This window comes from Pempheris klunzingeri, chromosome 17 (genome assembly GCF_042242105.1).
Source record: "Pempheris klunzingeri isolate RE-2024b chromosome 17, fPemKlu1.hap1, whole genome shotgun sequence".
In the NCBI taxonomy this organism is placed as follows: domain Eukaryota; kingdom Metazoa; phylum Chordata; class Actinopteri; order Acropomatiformes; family Pempheridae; genus Pempheris; species Pempheris klunzingeri.
Genome location: NC_092028.1, coordinates 10,904,724 through 10,917,777, shown reverse-complemented (window position 1 = coordinate 10,917,777; position 13,054 = coordinate 10,904,724). Strand labels below are relative to the sequence as shown.

General features: G+C 41.4%; 1 protein-coding gene across 1 annotated transcript; it reads left to right on the top strand.

Moving 5' to 3' along the window:
- Positions 1 to 781: 781 nt before the first annotated feature.
- On the top strand, positions 782 to 12,587 carry LOC139216538 (caspase recruitment domain-containing protein 10). Its single transcript, XM_070847680.1, has 24 exons — positions 782 to 941; positions 2,710 to 2,952; positions 3,989 to 4,126; positions 5,000 to 5,186; positions 5,597 to 5,739; positions 6,476 to 6,684; positions 6,804 to 6,923; positions 7,024 to 7,149; positions 7,241 to 7,420; positions 7,527 to 7,631; positions 7,978 to 8,014; positions 8,121 to 8,158; positions 8,260 to 8,348; positions 8,453 to 8,499; positions 8,732 to 8,852; positions 9,043 to 9,220; positions 9,493 to 9,616; positions 9,753 to 9,990; positions 10,228 to 10,294; positions 10,415 to 10,517; positions 10,632 to 10,790; positions 10,930 to 11,042; positions 11,320 to 11,435; positions 11,619 to 12,587. The coding sequence occupies exons 1-24, from the start codon at positions 935 to 937 to the stop codon at positions 11,824 to 11,826; spliced, it is 3,096 nt and encodes a 1,031-aa protein (XP_070703781.1). The 5' UTR covers positions 782 to 934; the 3' UTR covers positions 11,827 to 12,587.
- The last annotated feature ends 467 nt before the right edge of the window (positions 12,588 to 13,054 follow it).

Below are 13,054 nucleotides of genomic sequence, written 5' to 3'. Positions count from 1 at the left end.
CCTTTACGTCACTTCCTGGTTTCATTTCCAAGCTAAACCCATTATTAGGTGGTGTACTGAGTTACCTGGTAGTAGTCTAGATTAAACAGTATGAGTCAGCTGTCCCACGCATTAATTGCAGTCAGTCTGTGGGTAGTGCTCAAGGAAGAACAACCATAGGCGTACAAGCATTAACCAAGAAAAAAAGTGAGGGTGAAACTATGTGTCATTGTGTTTCGATGTAAAAGACCAGTGCTGATGACTGGCCTACTTTCCTACCTACTGATCCTACAATAAGAAACTGTTTCCCCTGTAGATTTACAAGATGAGGAGCTATTTTATGCTCTTGACTGCAGTGAAACACCTGAGGAGTGACTCACAGTCTGAGTCATATCTTCTAGTCTTTATGTGACGTTTCTGTTGCGAGCCTTCATCACAAAATTCTGAATTTTTGAAAACAAATTAATACTTACTACTTACTTACTTGATAATACTTTTTACTCTGCACTCTAATAGTTTGCAATACCACAACACCACTGTAATCCTGTACTTAGAGGGGACAACTTCATGAGTGGACAATCATTGGGTGAAAGCGCCATCTAGTGCTTTAAGACTCTCCCACACAGACATCACACTTGTATCGTTTGCTGTCGAACCTTTCCTGACCAATGTGGAAAGATTTGAAAGTGGAAATTCTCTGTGATGTGGCGGCAAGTGGGACTTTTTTCCGTTGTTCTTTGCTGCCGATTGGCCGGTGGAGGTTGATCGAGGGCGGAGGAGCTGAGTGCGCCAAGGTGTGAGAGGAGGAGGACCCGTGCGCTCCTCCACACTCACTGACCTCACAGCTCAGTTTCACTCCTGACGCATCTCCGGACCTAAACGGGATGTGGAGGGCTTGATAACATTGCATTTCACTTGGCCTCATCTTCCTCAGGGATTCAAGCAGGTCCAAGACATGAGTGGTAAGCTGACATTTAAGATTTCAACAGTTTGGGCGCAGTTGACTCTATTTCTATGTGTCCATATTTGTAAATGACAGCAAGGCTATGGTATAGACGGTATATAGTGATATATCATCATTCAACACTACATTTTCCAGACTTTTAAGCAAAATTAAAACGTGGCCGTTTAGAGTTAAACTATCTAATACATCACTATTATTAAATACATTGATATTTTTATATCTTCTACACCATTCTTCTTGTTTTGTATTGTTGCTTCAACTTTTGTATTGTTCTCTGGCAAAGTAATTTCCTTTGGGATCAATAAAGTTGATCTTATCTTATCCTATCTTATTTTATGACAGCATTGTAGGTTTGTGCCATTATTTGTTTTTTTGTCCCTGAATGGAGAGCAGATCTTCATTTAGAAGTGCCGACTAAGAATTTTCTACAGTTTTCTCTCAATCAATCATTTTCTAAGAGGATAGTATTCATATCTGGCGTCTGAGTGTTTTCTACTGCTTCGAGTGTAAGGTGGAGGACTTGTAGTGGTAGTCACATGAGAACAATGTGTCTGGTTGTTTATGGGTAATGCTGAGATTCCAGGCCTGCCTCAGCCTGCCTGATAGCTCAGATATTTCAGATCAGCTGCACAGAGCAGCAGGCACCTTACTCTCATTATTAGTAATTACTAGGATGGATAACAACAGGGAGATACTGAGGGCAATTTATAGGGTTTTCATTTTATTTCATTTGTTTGTGGGTCACTGGTTGTGTCTAGGATTTAATTTTAAGTAATTTACCCTACAAAGTGTATTAATCACAGGTTATCAAGGCGTAGAATGATGTCTTTTTTAGGCTGATATGAAGCCAAAAAACCATGAAGCATTCTAAAATGAGGCGAAATTAAATGCTTACTTACATCTCAGACAGCAGTGAGATGAGCACCAAGCTGGTGACCAGGACATTTGTGATTATAACAGACACACTACATTTGTTAAACCAACAGAAATGAGACATGGGATTTTGCCTGTGGATCAACACAGCTTTTTGGGGCTTGTGTTGTTTTAGTGTGCCTTGTTCAGCAATTTCTCACTGGATTTGGAAGGCTGGTAAAAGCATTCCCTCCCTTGCATCACCAATGATAGAAACAACAATTATGTTGTCATTGCTAGTATAAGAAGTATATATGTAGATGGTCTCTACTCCTGTAGTGGCAGATTTATTCACTTTTCTCTCCTGGTCTCCTCCACAGTGTGGAGTGACTGGGACTACCAAAGTTTCTGTCTGCGGTCCACTGGTGTGTTTTTAGGTGTGCAATATGAGTCACGCCAGTATTGTCATTCCTGCTCTCTGAGACACTGACCCACAAAGAATCCTGACCACTATAGTTTATGGCCCTCATAACAGCAGGCCCTTTGCTCAGCAGGAATTGAACAGATTCTAAAAGCACTGCTGCTGTGATATTAACTCACTTATACAAGTTGTTCATTCATGCAAATATGAGAGATTCATATGAGATTTAACACCTTATCAGCTGTGCCCAGGGCAAATGGCTTCAGGTCAAATGTTCATGTGTCAGGCCTCTATTTTGTAGGGAATAAATCCCCCCCAGCATTCTTTGGAAGATTTCCAGTAAGGAGCTCCATCTGACTCACACTTTAAAGAAAAGTTAGTCACTTAATTAGAATAAGAATAAGAAGAGATGGACAACCTTTCTGTCTTCTTGTCTCTCTCAATGCACGATCCTTTTTACAGTACTCAAACTTACCGTACCTGCTTTTCTCAGGTGTCACGCTTTGGGCAGTGGAGGGGGACATACCGCAAGAGGAGGCACGATCTTCTCCTTCATGGTCAGAGGAGCGCTGTGAGGAGCTTTGGGATCGCGTGGAGGGGGTACGGCACAAGCTCACACGCATCCTCAACCCGGCCAAACTCACCCCATATCTGCGCCAGTGCAAGGTCATAGATGAACAGGATGAAGACGAGGTGCTCAACTCCACACAGTACCCACTGCGCATCAGCAAGGCCGGTGAGAGGAGTAAAATTGCATTTGAAAACATCAATAAATCAACATAGCAACACCAACCACGCAGCTAAATTGAGCACCTGAAGCAAAATCATCCGATTTAATCATATTCATTTGACATGACATTCAGTCACAATTTCTGAGGATAGGATTATCTCCAATGCCCATCTTGAATAAACATCCATAAAACCTTTTCGACACTATAGAGAAGACACTCCTTGTAACTAACCTCAGAATTTCCCTGAGAATTAGCGCAATGATTTCTTCAGTATTAAAATAATCCAGTGATAAGTGTCTCTACATCCATGGGCATGTTGTAGTTTATACGGTAAACACATGGGGCCTTATTAGAAAATCAAATTAAACAAATGTGGTTATTGTTATTAAAAAGGATAGAGGAAATTTCTTGCATTACAGATTTCTGGCATTTTTGCCTTTATGAGACAAATGATAGATGACCTTTACTAAGATAAACTGATATAACTGGCTGCTTAGAGGAAACAAATCTGTAAAAGTCCCAAAGAAGAAACATTATGTGTAAAGGATTGCGCAGCAGGTTGTCAGGCAGCAACAGGTTGGTAAAGAGAAATGGTGCAGTGATAAAAACAAGCAGAAACTAAGGAGAGACTAAGATGAAAGACAGCGATAAGTATAGGGGAGTGTAAGGCGGACAGAGAGGGAAGAATGAGGAGTGAAAGATGATAAAGAAGAGCAAAGAGGAGATGAAGAGCACCTAAACATTCAGTTCATATCAATGTTGTTTCATTGCCAGTGAGTTAGCTCATCCTGGAGCCAGTCATTCATCATGGTCATGTTTGAAATGCCTATGTAACTATAGGGGTAAATGATGCTCACATCAAAGAGGCAGCATTTTTGTGGTTAGACTGGTAGTTTGCAGTGCCAAAGTGGTGACTTGAGCAAGCATCTATCTAATGTGTTTTTCTCACATTATCATAGTTAAAGACAGTGTGTCTAAGACAGTAATTTATTCCACATCATTACAGCTTTTCAGACTTTGTATTTCCCTTTCACTGAACAGGTCGTTTGCTGGACATTCTGCGTGGACAGGGCCAGAGGGGGCTTCAAGCCTTCATGGAATCACTGGAGTTTTACCACCCAGAGCAGTACACGCAGCTGACTGGAGAACAGCCAACGCAACGATGCTCCCTCATTCTGGGTAAGCAGGGATGTCTCTGCGTGTCAAGAGTCGACTCACCACACGTCACACAGCTGAGTTAGACCTAGTCCTTAAATTGAAACTTGAAAGAAATCAACCAAAATACCTACATGACATGTAAAAATGTCCTGTGAATAAGGCCTATTAAAAGCCGTTCAAACTGCTGGCCCACTGAAAAGATCTAAAAAATTTTTTTGTCAGGAATTTTTTTGTTGATCATATATTGTATGTGAAGAGAGAAGGATCGAGAAGAAAGAGAAATATCTTATTGCAGTATGAGAATTTTCATGGATACCTTTTGAATCAAATGACATGTTTGCATCAGGGTCTCTGTCAAGACTATTGAAGTATTTCAATAGTGAATATATATAATGATTTGATTGGAAACATTAACTATAACTGTGTTAAGACATTCAAACTTTGAAAAGTATATTTGAATGTTACCTGGCCAGCAAACAGACCTGAGATACAAGCACTTAAAGATTGGTTAACAGCTCACTTTCAGAGCCAGAAACTCAGTGCTCAATGTTGTCTAGTAGGGAGGTTCTCTCTGCAGAGCTGAGCACACAGGTCTTTGTTATTATGATACTCAGGAGTATCTAAAGGAATGAAGGCCATCAGTTGCCATTAATGGTCTCTAAAGCAAAGATCAAAATATGTAGAGCCAGAATGGGAACCTGAGAGGAAATCTTAGCTCAAAAGTAGGTTTCTCTGCTTGTCACCCAGAAATAAAACACAGATTCATACACCCGTCCTTTCCCTTCACACATTAAAAGAAGCCTCTCTGACTTACATGGAAGTTTACCTTCACCATACTTTAACCAGTAACCCCCATGATCTAAAACTTAACCTCCACCTGTCTGTACTCCATAGATGAGGAGGGTCCAGAGGGTTTGACTCAGTTTCTGCTTTTGGAGGTGCGTAAACTGAGGGAACAGCTTCGAAACAGCCGTATGTGTGAGCGACGCCTGTCTCATCGCTGCCGGGTGGCGGAGGAGGAGCGCAGTCGCGCTGAACATAAAGCTCAGGGGTTGCGTCACGACAGACTGCAGTTAGAGAGGTTTGTGTCACTTTTGTAGTTCCCCTAAGTTTGCATCTTACTGATATCAGGCTGTGAAAAGAAAACCTTGTGTCAGAGAATGAATACGTGCTGCACAACTCCAGTAACTCTTTTACTGACCATTGAGCCTAATAACTTCCCTTGTAGATGGCTTCACTTTATTTTGGCAAAGATCCTCTGCAATTAAGAGACTAACTAAGATTCTATTTGAGGGGTGAAATGTGCTGTGTGAATCTACACATTCATAATAAAAGGATTTCCTCATGAAGCTTCAGTAAGTGAACTAACTATAATGAATTCATGATTGGATAACTTGTCACACAAGGCACATTGTTTACCTTGTCTTTCATAAAAATGAATCAATGAGAAAAATAAGAGAATGTGTGTACTGGATGATTTGTGATCTCTAGGCTGCGTCAGGACTGGGAGTCGGCCAGTCGAGAGTTGGGCAAGCTGAAGGACAGGCACCTGGAGCAGGCTGTGAAGTATTCCAGGGCCCTGGAGGAACAAGGCAAGGCCTCCAACCGTGAGAGAGAGCTACTGAGGCAGGTAGGTCGGTTGGGAGCAGCATATAGTTGAAGCACAAATACTGAGGAGTTGTCTAAAAACAGCCTTTTAGTGAGAAACTGCACTGAAGGCTGCTGAAGTGAGTGTGAAGTGAGAGGATGAGTCATTCCCTTTCTGTGACCACATTCCTCAGCTGATCTTGACTGTAAAAGCAGCTGTATACTTGCTGCAGAGGTGATGAATTTATTAATAACAGTGTTTCCCCCATATGTAGAGACGGGCTGTTTTTGTGGGGTTTATTTGCTGGTGTGATAAGGCAGCAAATAAGGCGGTCAAGGCAGGTCAAGTGAAACTGCTGCAGCGTGCAACTGCAACATCACAACTAACGTGAGCAGTTCAGTGTGTAGGTGCTATCAGCCTTCTTTTTATTTGGTTTGTGCACTGTCACAACAAGTTGATCATACCAGTGAGGTACAAATCACTTGGTTTTGAATAGCTGGCCTAAAAGATCAACTGCATTATTTCCACAATAGTCTTGTTACCTTATGTGCACTGTGCCTGCTTCTAGTAGAGGGTTGTAGTAGGTATTGTGATTGTGTATTATAAACCCTTTGGTTTACCTTTTATTTACCCCCAACGCCTTTATTTCTGGAATAAAGATTTAGAGGGGAGATATATTCTTGTATTACATACGCCTGATGTAGAAAAGTCTGCATTTCAAAATGTCAGCTCATGGTACCATATGTCTTTATGGCTGCTTTGCTTGTTCTCCATACAGGTAGAGGAGCTAAATTCCAGGTTGATCAAGGCAGAGGAAGAAACAATCAATACTCCAGGGATCACTACACCAGCAAAAAAAAGTTTGCTCTCTAGTGGAGTAAATGGTTCTCCACCTTCTTTACCAGAAAAACCGCAGCACCGTACTGAGGTTCATAAAGCTGAGAATACAGGAACTCAGATGAGGAACTCAGGTCCTGCCACTGGAGTCATAGTATGTTTTTTAATCTGCAGTGTTTATCATTTAGAAGATTTTTCTTCCTTTTTCTCATGATGTCTCTAAAAATGCAGTGCTTCATGTTGTAAAAATGTTCTTTCTGCTGTTTACCTCAGGCTCTGATGGATATCCTACAGCAGGACCGCAGGGAGTCTGCAGAGCAGAGGCAGGAGCTCTGTGATATCATTACCAGGCTACAAGGGGAGCTACAGAGCACTGAGGAGCACAGGGACAAGGTGAACAGTTGTCCCAATAGTCTTTAAGATTCAATTTTTAACTTTAAACATCTCCATTCTGCCTTTGAATAGAGGTTGTAATGGTAAACTATGTTTCTAGCTGGAGTCGCAGTGCGAGCAGCTACAGCTGAAGGTGAGGACTCTCCAGCTGGACTGGGAGACTGAGCAGAAGAGGAGTGTGTCCTATTTCAACCAGATCATGGAGCTGGAAAAGGAGAGAGACCAGGTCAGTGTGAATGGAGGGTCTCCAACCATCCAACTAATTTTGACAACTTTTCCAAATTTCTTATCACTGTCTTTGTTCACCTTTTTGCCAGGCTCTGCGTAGTCGAGACAGCCTGCAGTTGGAGTACACTGACTGTCTGCTGGATAAGAACCGTCTGCGGAAACGCATTGCAGAGCTGCAGGCCAACCTGGAGCAGCAGCAGAGGGAGCTGGAGAGAGAGAGGGAGAGATGCCGGGAGCAAATGGAGCAGAGCAGCCCTTGTCTGCACTGTGTGAGTTAACACAGCAGAGTATTGCAATTTAGGAGTGCAGCACTGTTTTTTCAATCCAACCCCAGAGCATTTTATACGTATATTATTCATTGTTTCTGCTCCCCAGTCTCACCTGTCCCTGTGCAGTGAGGACCAGTGCTACGGCCCCTGCTGTTCCCTCAGTCTGAACCCGAGACCTCAGACCAATGGCAACCGTCTGCTGCTACGAAAGGTCAGGGCTGGCATTCATCTCCATCAAACTCACAACAAATTTAGGTTCACCTTTGTTATGATCTAAATCAGAAGCACAGGAATATGGTGCTGCTGCCAATCATAGGAGCTTTAACTGTTATTTATGTAGTGTAAGTACTTGCAACAACATGTTTTCTCCCCTTGTTGTTAAGTTGTTATTATGAGAGGAATGTAGCTTTTGGACGGCAAAGTATTTTTTTCTAGATTGTCTAGAGTAGCAGAGGGGCACTGTAGTAGACTCTTATGCAACTCTTAGCGTGTTGGTACCTGCACAATATTGCTAAGTAGCTGTGTAGTCGTCCTCTATTTACTTCTCTGTGTCACAGGTGCCCTCCAATGGCCAAGCCAATGAAAACTCAGAGGGTGAGTTGTGCGCGCTGACACCTGGAAAATATTTGGACTTGATTGCTTTGTGTATTTCATACAGATGTACTTTATGTATTCAAATATTCTATCTGCTCCTTCACAGATTCTCGTTCTAACTCAGAGGAGAATCTCCTTTCATCAGTGAGTATCAAATCTGTGCTCATTGACAAACACAGGACTGAAAGAAAACGAGAGAGAAAAAATGAAAGAGTCAGACTCAGTATCTTCTAATCTACCCTCAGACAGAAGACAATGAAAAGGAAATTAATCGGCTCTCCACATTCCCTTTTCCTCCTTGTATGAACTCCATCAACCGACGATTCAACACAGAGTGAGTTCATCAGCACCTCATAACCCTGCATATTTTCAGCTTGTTGTAACTCATTTATTCACCTTTATTTCATTTGATTAACAATGGTTTTCTGCTCTGACAAGGATTGACATGGAATCCTGGGGCAGTGATGAGAATGATAACATTACAGGTATATTTGATGCCATGCTTTGTGTGAACAAAAGTCACAAACTTCTTACAAAATTAGTCATCAGTCATTCAGAAAAAAACTTTAATGATAATTGTCCATGATTCTCTATTTTTTCATTTGGCTTTGAATCACAATAAAAGAAACCAGAGAAAGAGGTGCCTCCATTTCTTGTTTCCCTGTTTGCATGTGGTACATTTTGAGGATAAGTTATATAGCTCTCTGGTGTTTTCAGGTGAGCAGAGTGATCCTTCTTTGTGGGATTCCTGCACCTCCCTATACTCTCATCTCTTCCCCCCTGACCTGGTCAATCTGCCTGCAGTCTCTTCACACCAACCCAATTCCACTGCTCACAGGTACAAGTGTAAATATTCACATTACATACAACGTGATGTGAATGTATAATAAAAGACATTTTTAGAGCGCAGAACAAGCAGAAAAGTGAACTTACTCTTTTTATATAAAGTGACTAGTTGCACTGCTCTTTGCTTGATGTAAATGTCACATCATGCTTCTCTATTGCTGCCCATCCTTGCCATCTCTAAGGATACTCCCCCGCTCACCGTCTTCAAGTCCCCCCACCTCACCAAAGCACGGAAGAACCAGTCTAGCTGACGATATTACGATAGTAGGGGGAAACCGAACAGGGATCTTTGTCAGCCATGTGAAACCTGGTTCTCCTGCTGAACAATGTGGGCTAAAGGAGGGCTGTGAGCTACTGGAGGTGTGTGTCTTTATGGTGGCTAATCATGTCTGAGTTCACATGTGTATATGCAAATACATGCTTAATAAAGAGCATATGTGCTTCAGCTAATGCCTATACATTCATTTTTTGGACAAATGCACATTACAAGTCTGCCTGCAGGTGTGTGAATTTTTTCAAGCTTCTTGATTGCAAAATGTTTAAATGAAATTAAACATAAAAAAGAGAAAAAAGATGAACTTAAGAACATAAGAGTGGAGCATAACATGTAGTTTTCTCTTGATGTTGTTCAGCTGGAGCGGGTTCTGTTTGGTGGGGGTAGTGTGCTGCTGGGCCAGTGCACTGCTGAAGTAGCCCACTTTTCTCTGCAGTGGTGGACTGAGCCCTCAAGACTCAAACACAAGAGCAATCCAGACGGTGAGCCCATTTTCTCAGAGAGATTTAAAATAATATATATGAAACAGTAATAGTTTCTTCTCGAAATCTCTACCATGATGGCAAAATTATGTCTCAGCAAGGTGGGAATAAACTGTCCCCTCTTCTGACTCCTCAGCATACTCCAAGCTGTGCTCCGAGCTCTTGTCGCCAACTTTTATGGGTGCTGACTCCTTCTACGTGCGTGTCAATCTCAACGTGGAGCCTCATGGTGAGGCGTCTCTGGGTGTGTCCTGTGATGATATTATACATGTCACAGACACACGGTACAATGGGAAATACCACTGGAGCTGTTCCCTGGTGGACACATGCACAGCCAAGCCCCTGCAGACAGGAACCATGCCCAACTACAACAGGTACGCCATAGACCTTCATTTGACTGATATATTATTATATTATATATATTATATTATATTATTTAGACTGTATTCTAATTCTGGCCAATGAGGATGTTTTACAGTAGCTCTGTAAGACAAATACTGGCCTGGGTTGACTTATATTATGTAGTATGTTAAAAGACAGCCCTGAGCCCTGTATTTGAATTATGCAGAATTAGCAGTGTAAATAACCTAGATTGTACTATTTTCCATCAGGGCACAACAGCTGTTACTTGTAAGGCTACAAAAAATGGCCCTGGACCAAAAGGACTTCAAGAAGAAGGTTGTATGAGCAGCAGACTCAATTTCAGTTACTGTGTTTAACCAAACCATTACATAATTGATGATAACAGTTAACACAGCTTTAAGGTATTAATTTTACTTCATTTTTTCCTATGTGTAGTTCCTGAAGAAAGAATCTGGACGTGTACGACTGGTCAAGGCAGTGGACCCCAGCTGCCGTGGGAGTGGTTCCACACAGCAGATCCTTTACACACTGAGCAAACGTAAGATCCAGTCATACTGTTCTCAGAATGCAGCACCAAATCTGTTCTCCATTTCTTTTAGGGGGATAAAAGCGTTACATGTGCGTGTACCTTTATGTGTGCTTGTCCCCTCAGGTCATGAGGAGCACTTGATCCCGTACAGTATTGTGCAGCCAGTGCTGGTTCAGACTAAGCGGCCAGTCATCTTTTCCCCTTCTCTTCTCTCCCGCGGTCTCATAGAGAGGCTGCTGCAACCAGCAGAGTCTGGTTTGAAGTTCAACACCTGTCCACCAGGTATGCATGAAGCAAACACACTTATTCCCACACGATGCCATAAAGACAGATAAACTCAGTGACCAAAAAGGTGATTCTCCAATTGACCATCACATGATACACATAGTCTCCTCTTTTCTCTGTTTCCTGTGGTTTGCAGAGCCTATCCAGGCTGCAAACCAGCGAGACAAGAGCGTGTTCTTGTTGGATTCCTGCAGTCCGGAGCAGGCTCTGGGCATACGGCTGCAGTCAATACAGGATGTCATCAGTCAGGTAATACATTTTTTTTTTTTGCCTTTTTTAAAAAAAAAAGTTTTGTTTTTCGTCTGCCTGACACGCATAGTTTTACTGAACTGCACTGAATTATGCTGCCTAAGTCTCCTTGAAGGAAAAGTAAGAGGGATGTTTGTGGGTGAAATCAATAACCAATCATAGCTATTATCTATATCTCATGTTCATTTTATGGAAAGAGAAGATGTTTGTGATAATGAGAATAATAAATGTACATCATCCCACATTATCTAAAGCTCCCTTTATGCCTCTGTTTCAGGACAAGCACTGCCTGCTGGAACTGGGGCTGGCCAGTGTTGAGAGTTTATTAAGACAGGGAATTTACCCTATTGTCATTCATATCCGCCCTAAGAACAAAAAGCACAAGAAGCTTAGGTGAGTGCATATGCATTTGCAGTGCTATAGTAAGTAAACATCAGATCATAGCAGCATTTGACTTCACATGGAGACAGTGTGGTATTTGTTTTTACCTTACAGATATGCAAAAAGTCTTACTTTGAAAGAGCCCTACATTTTCCCCCTAACTTGCTTCATGTGAATCTCTGACTCTTGAAATAGGAAGTTTTTCCCACGGTGTGGAGAGGACAGCATAATGGAGGAGGTGTGCCAGGCTGAGGAGCTACAGCTGGAGACACTGCCCCTGCTCTTCTACACCTTGGAGCCCAGCACCTGGGGCTGCACTGATGAGCTGCTGGCAGCCATACACAATGCCATCCACAGCCAGCAGAGGGCCCTAGCATGGGTTGAACTAGATAGGCTTCAGTAAAACTGAGACACAACATGGTGTATATTCATAGCATGAGCAAGATTTTCCTGTATTTAAATTAAAAAAAACACAGCCTATACTCTATAGAGGATTAGCATTATTGTTAGAACATCTTATCATTCTAAGTGAGTGGACCAAGATCAACTTGAGGTCAGGTTAAGTCTATGTACACGCACGCAAACATGAATTTCACACATAGCCAAGCTGGGCTGGCCACAATGAGAGAATAGTGAAAGAAATTTCAACTAAGCAGATTTGTCCAACACAAGCAACTATAGTTAGCTGTTTTTATCAACAGGAATAATGGCATTTTACTTTTGTCCATTGAGACAGCTTACTGTTCTTGAAATTTTATCATATAACTCTGCTTTCAAAATGATGCTCCAAGATCACACAAGGTGCCCATTTTTAAGGCATTTGGGTCGACAGTCATTCAGTTATTTTGTGAGTGGGGTCATGAAGAGCGACGATAGGTGTAGGTTAATGTGGATCTTATTATGTTGCAAGCAGGGATGTAGTGGAGGGGTCCAAATCTGTTTATCTGCACAAGTCAGTGTACTTCTTTTTGGGATGACGTAATCTTTGCAATGTTAACCAATTATACAGATCATCAATGTGATATCACCACAGTTTTTCTAGAGGAAAAACTTTTGATTTTCAGGTATTTCTGGATTTTTAGGTGGCCTCTGTGTGACTGAAAGTCAGCAGATGCTGCATTTTTATTTACATTACATTTTACAACAGAAGCTGTACTTCACTGTGACAAAAAGGTTTTGTTTTACTGCCAAATCTTTTTATCTTTTGTAATCACTGTAATAAATAGATACAAAAATAATTGATTTTTACTTCTCTTGTGTGTTCAAATACACAACAGACAGAATCTTATTGTTTTTGCTAACTAATATAACAACAGCATACATTTACACATCAGTGCAGTAGCTAGATCCAATGAGGAAACTATACTAACGATCTGAAACGCAAATATGATATAGACAAAGTATGGAAAATTAAAACTGAACTAATTTTTACATTAATTTGATAGACCCATCCAACTAGACTAGACTATATTCTCATGATTACTACTAAAACAAATATTAAAACTTTAAAATGCTGGAAGATTCCAGCATCCTGGCGAATCAAATCTTGTAATAAATCAATAGATTTATCATTTGTCAGATAACTTACTTTTGATTGTTTGTGACTAAATTTGCAAAAACACTTCAAGACT

What these genes read in the sequence shown, in the direction of transcription:
- LOC139216538 (XM_070847680.1), top strand. An exon ending in AGAGCTACTGAGGCAGGTAG is followed by an intron (nt 5,740 to 6,475) that starts GTCGGTTGGGAG and finishes CCATACAGGTAG; the next exon opens with AGGAGCTAAATTCCAGGTTG. An exon ending in TGGAAAAGGAGAGAGACCAG is followed by an intron (nt 7,150 to 7,240) that starts GTCAGTGTGAAT and finishes CCTTTTTGCCAG; the next exon opens with GCTCTGCGTAGTCGAGACAG.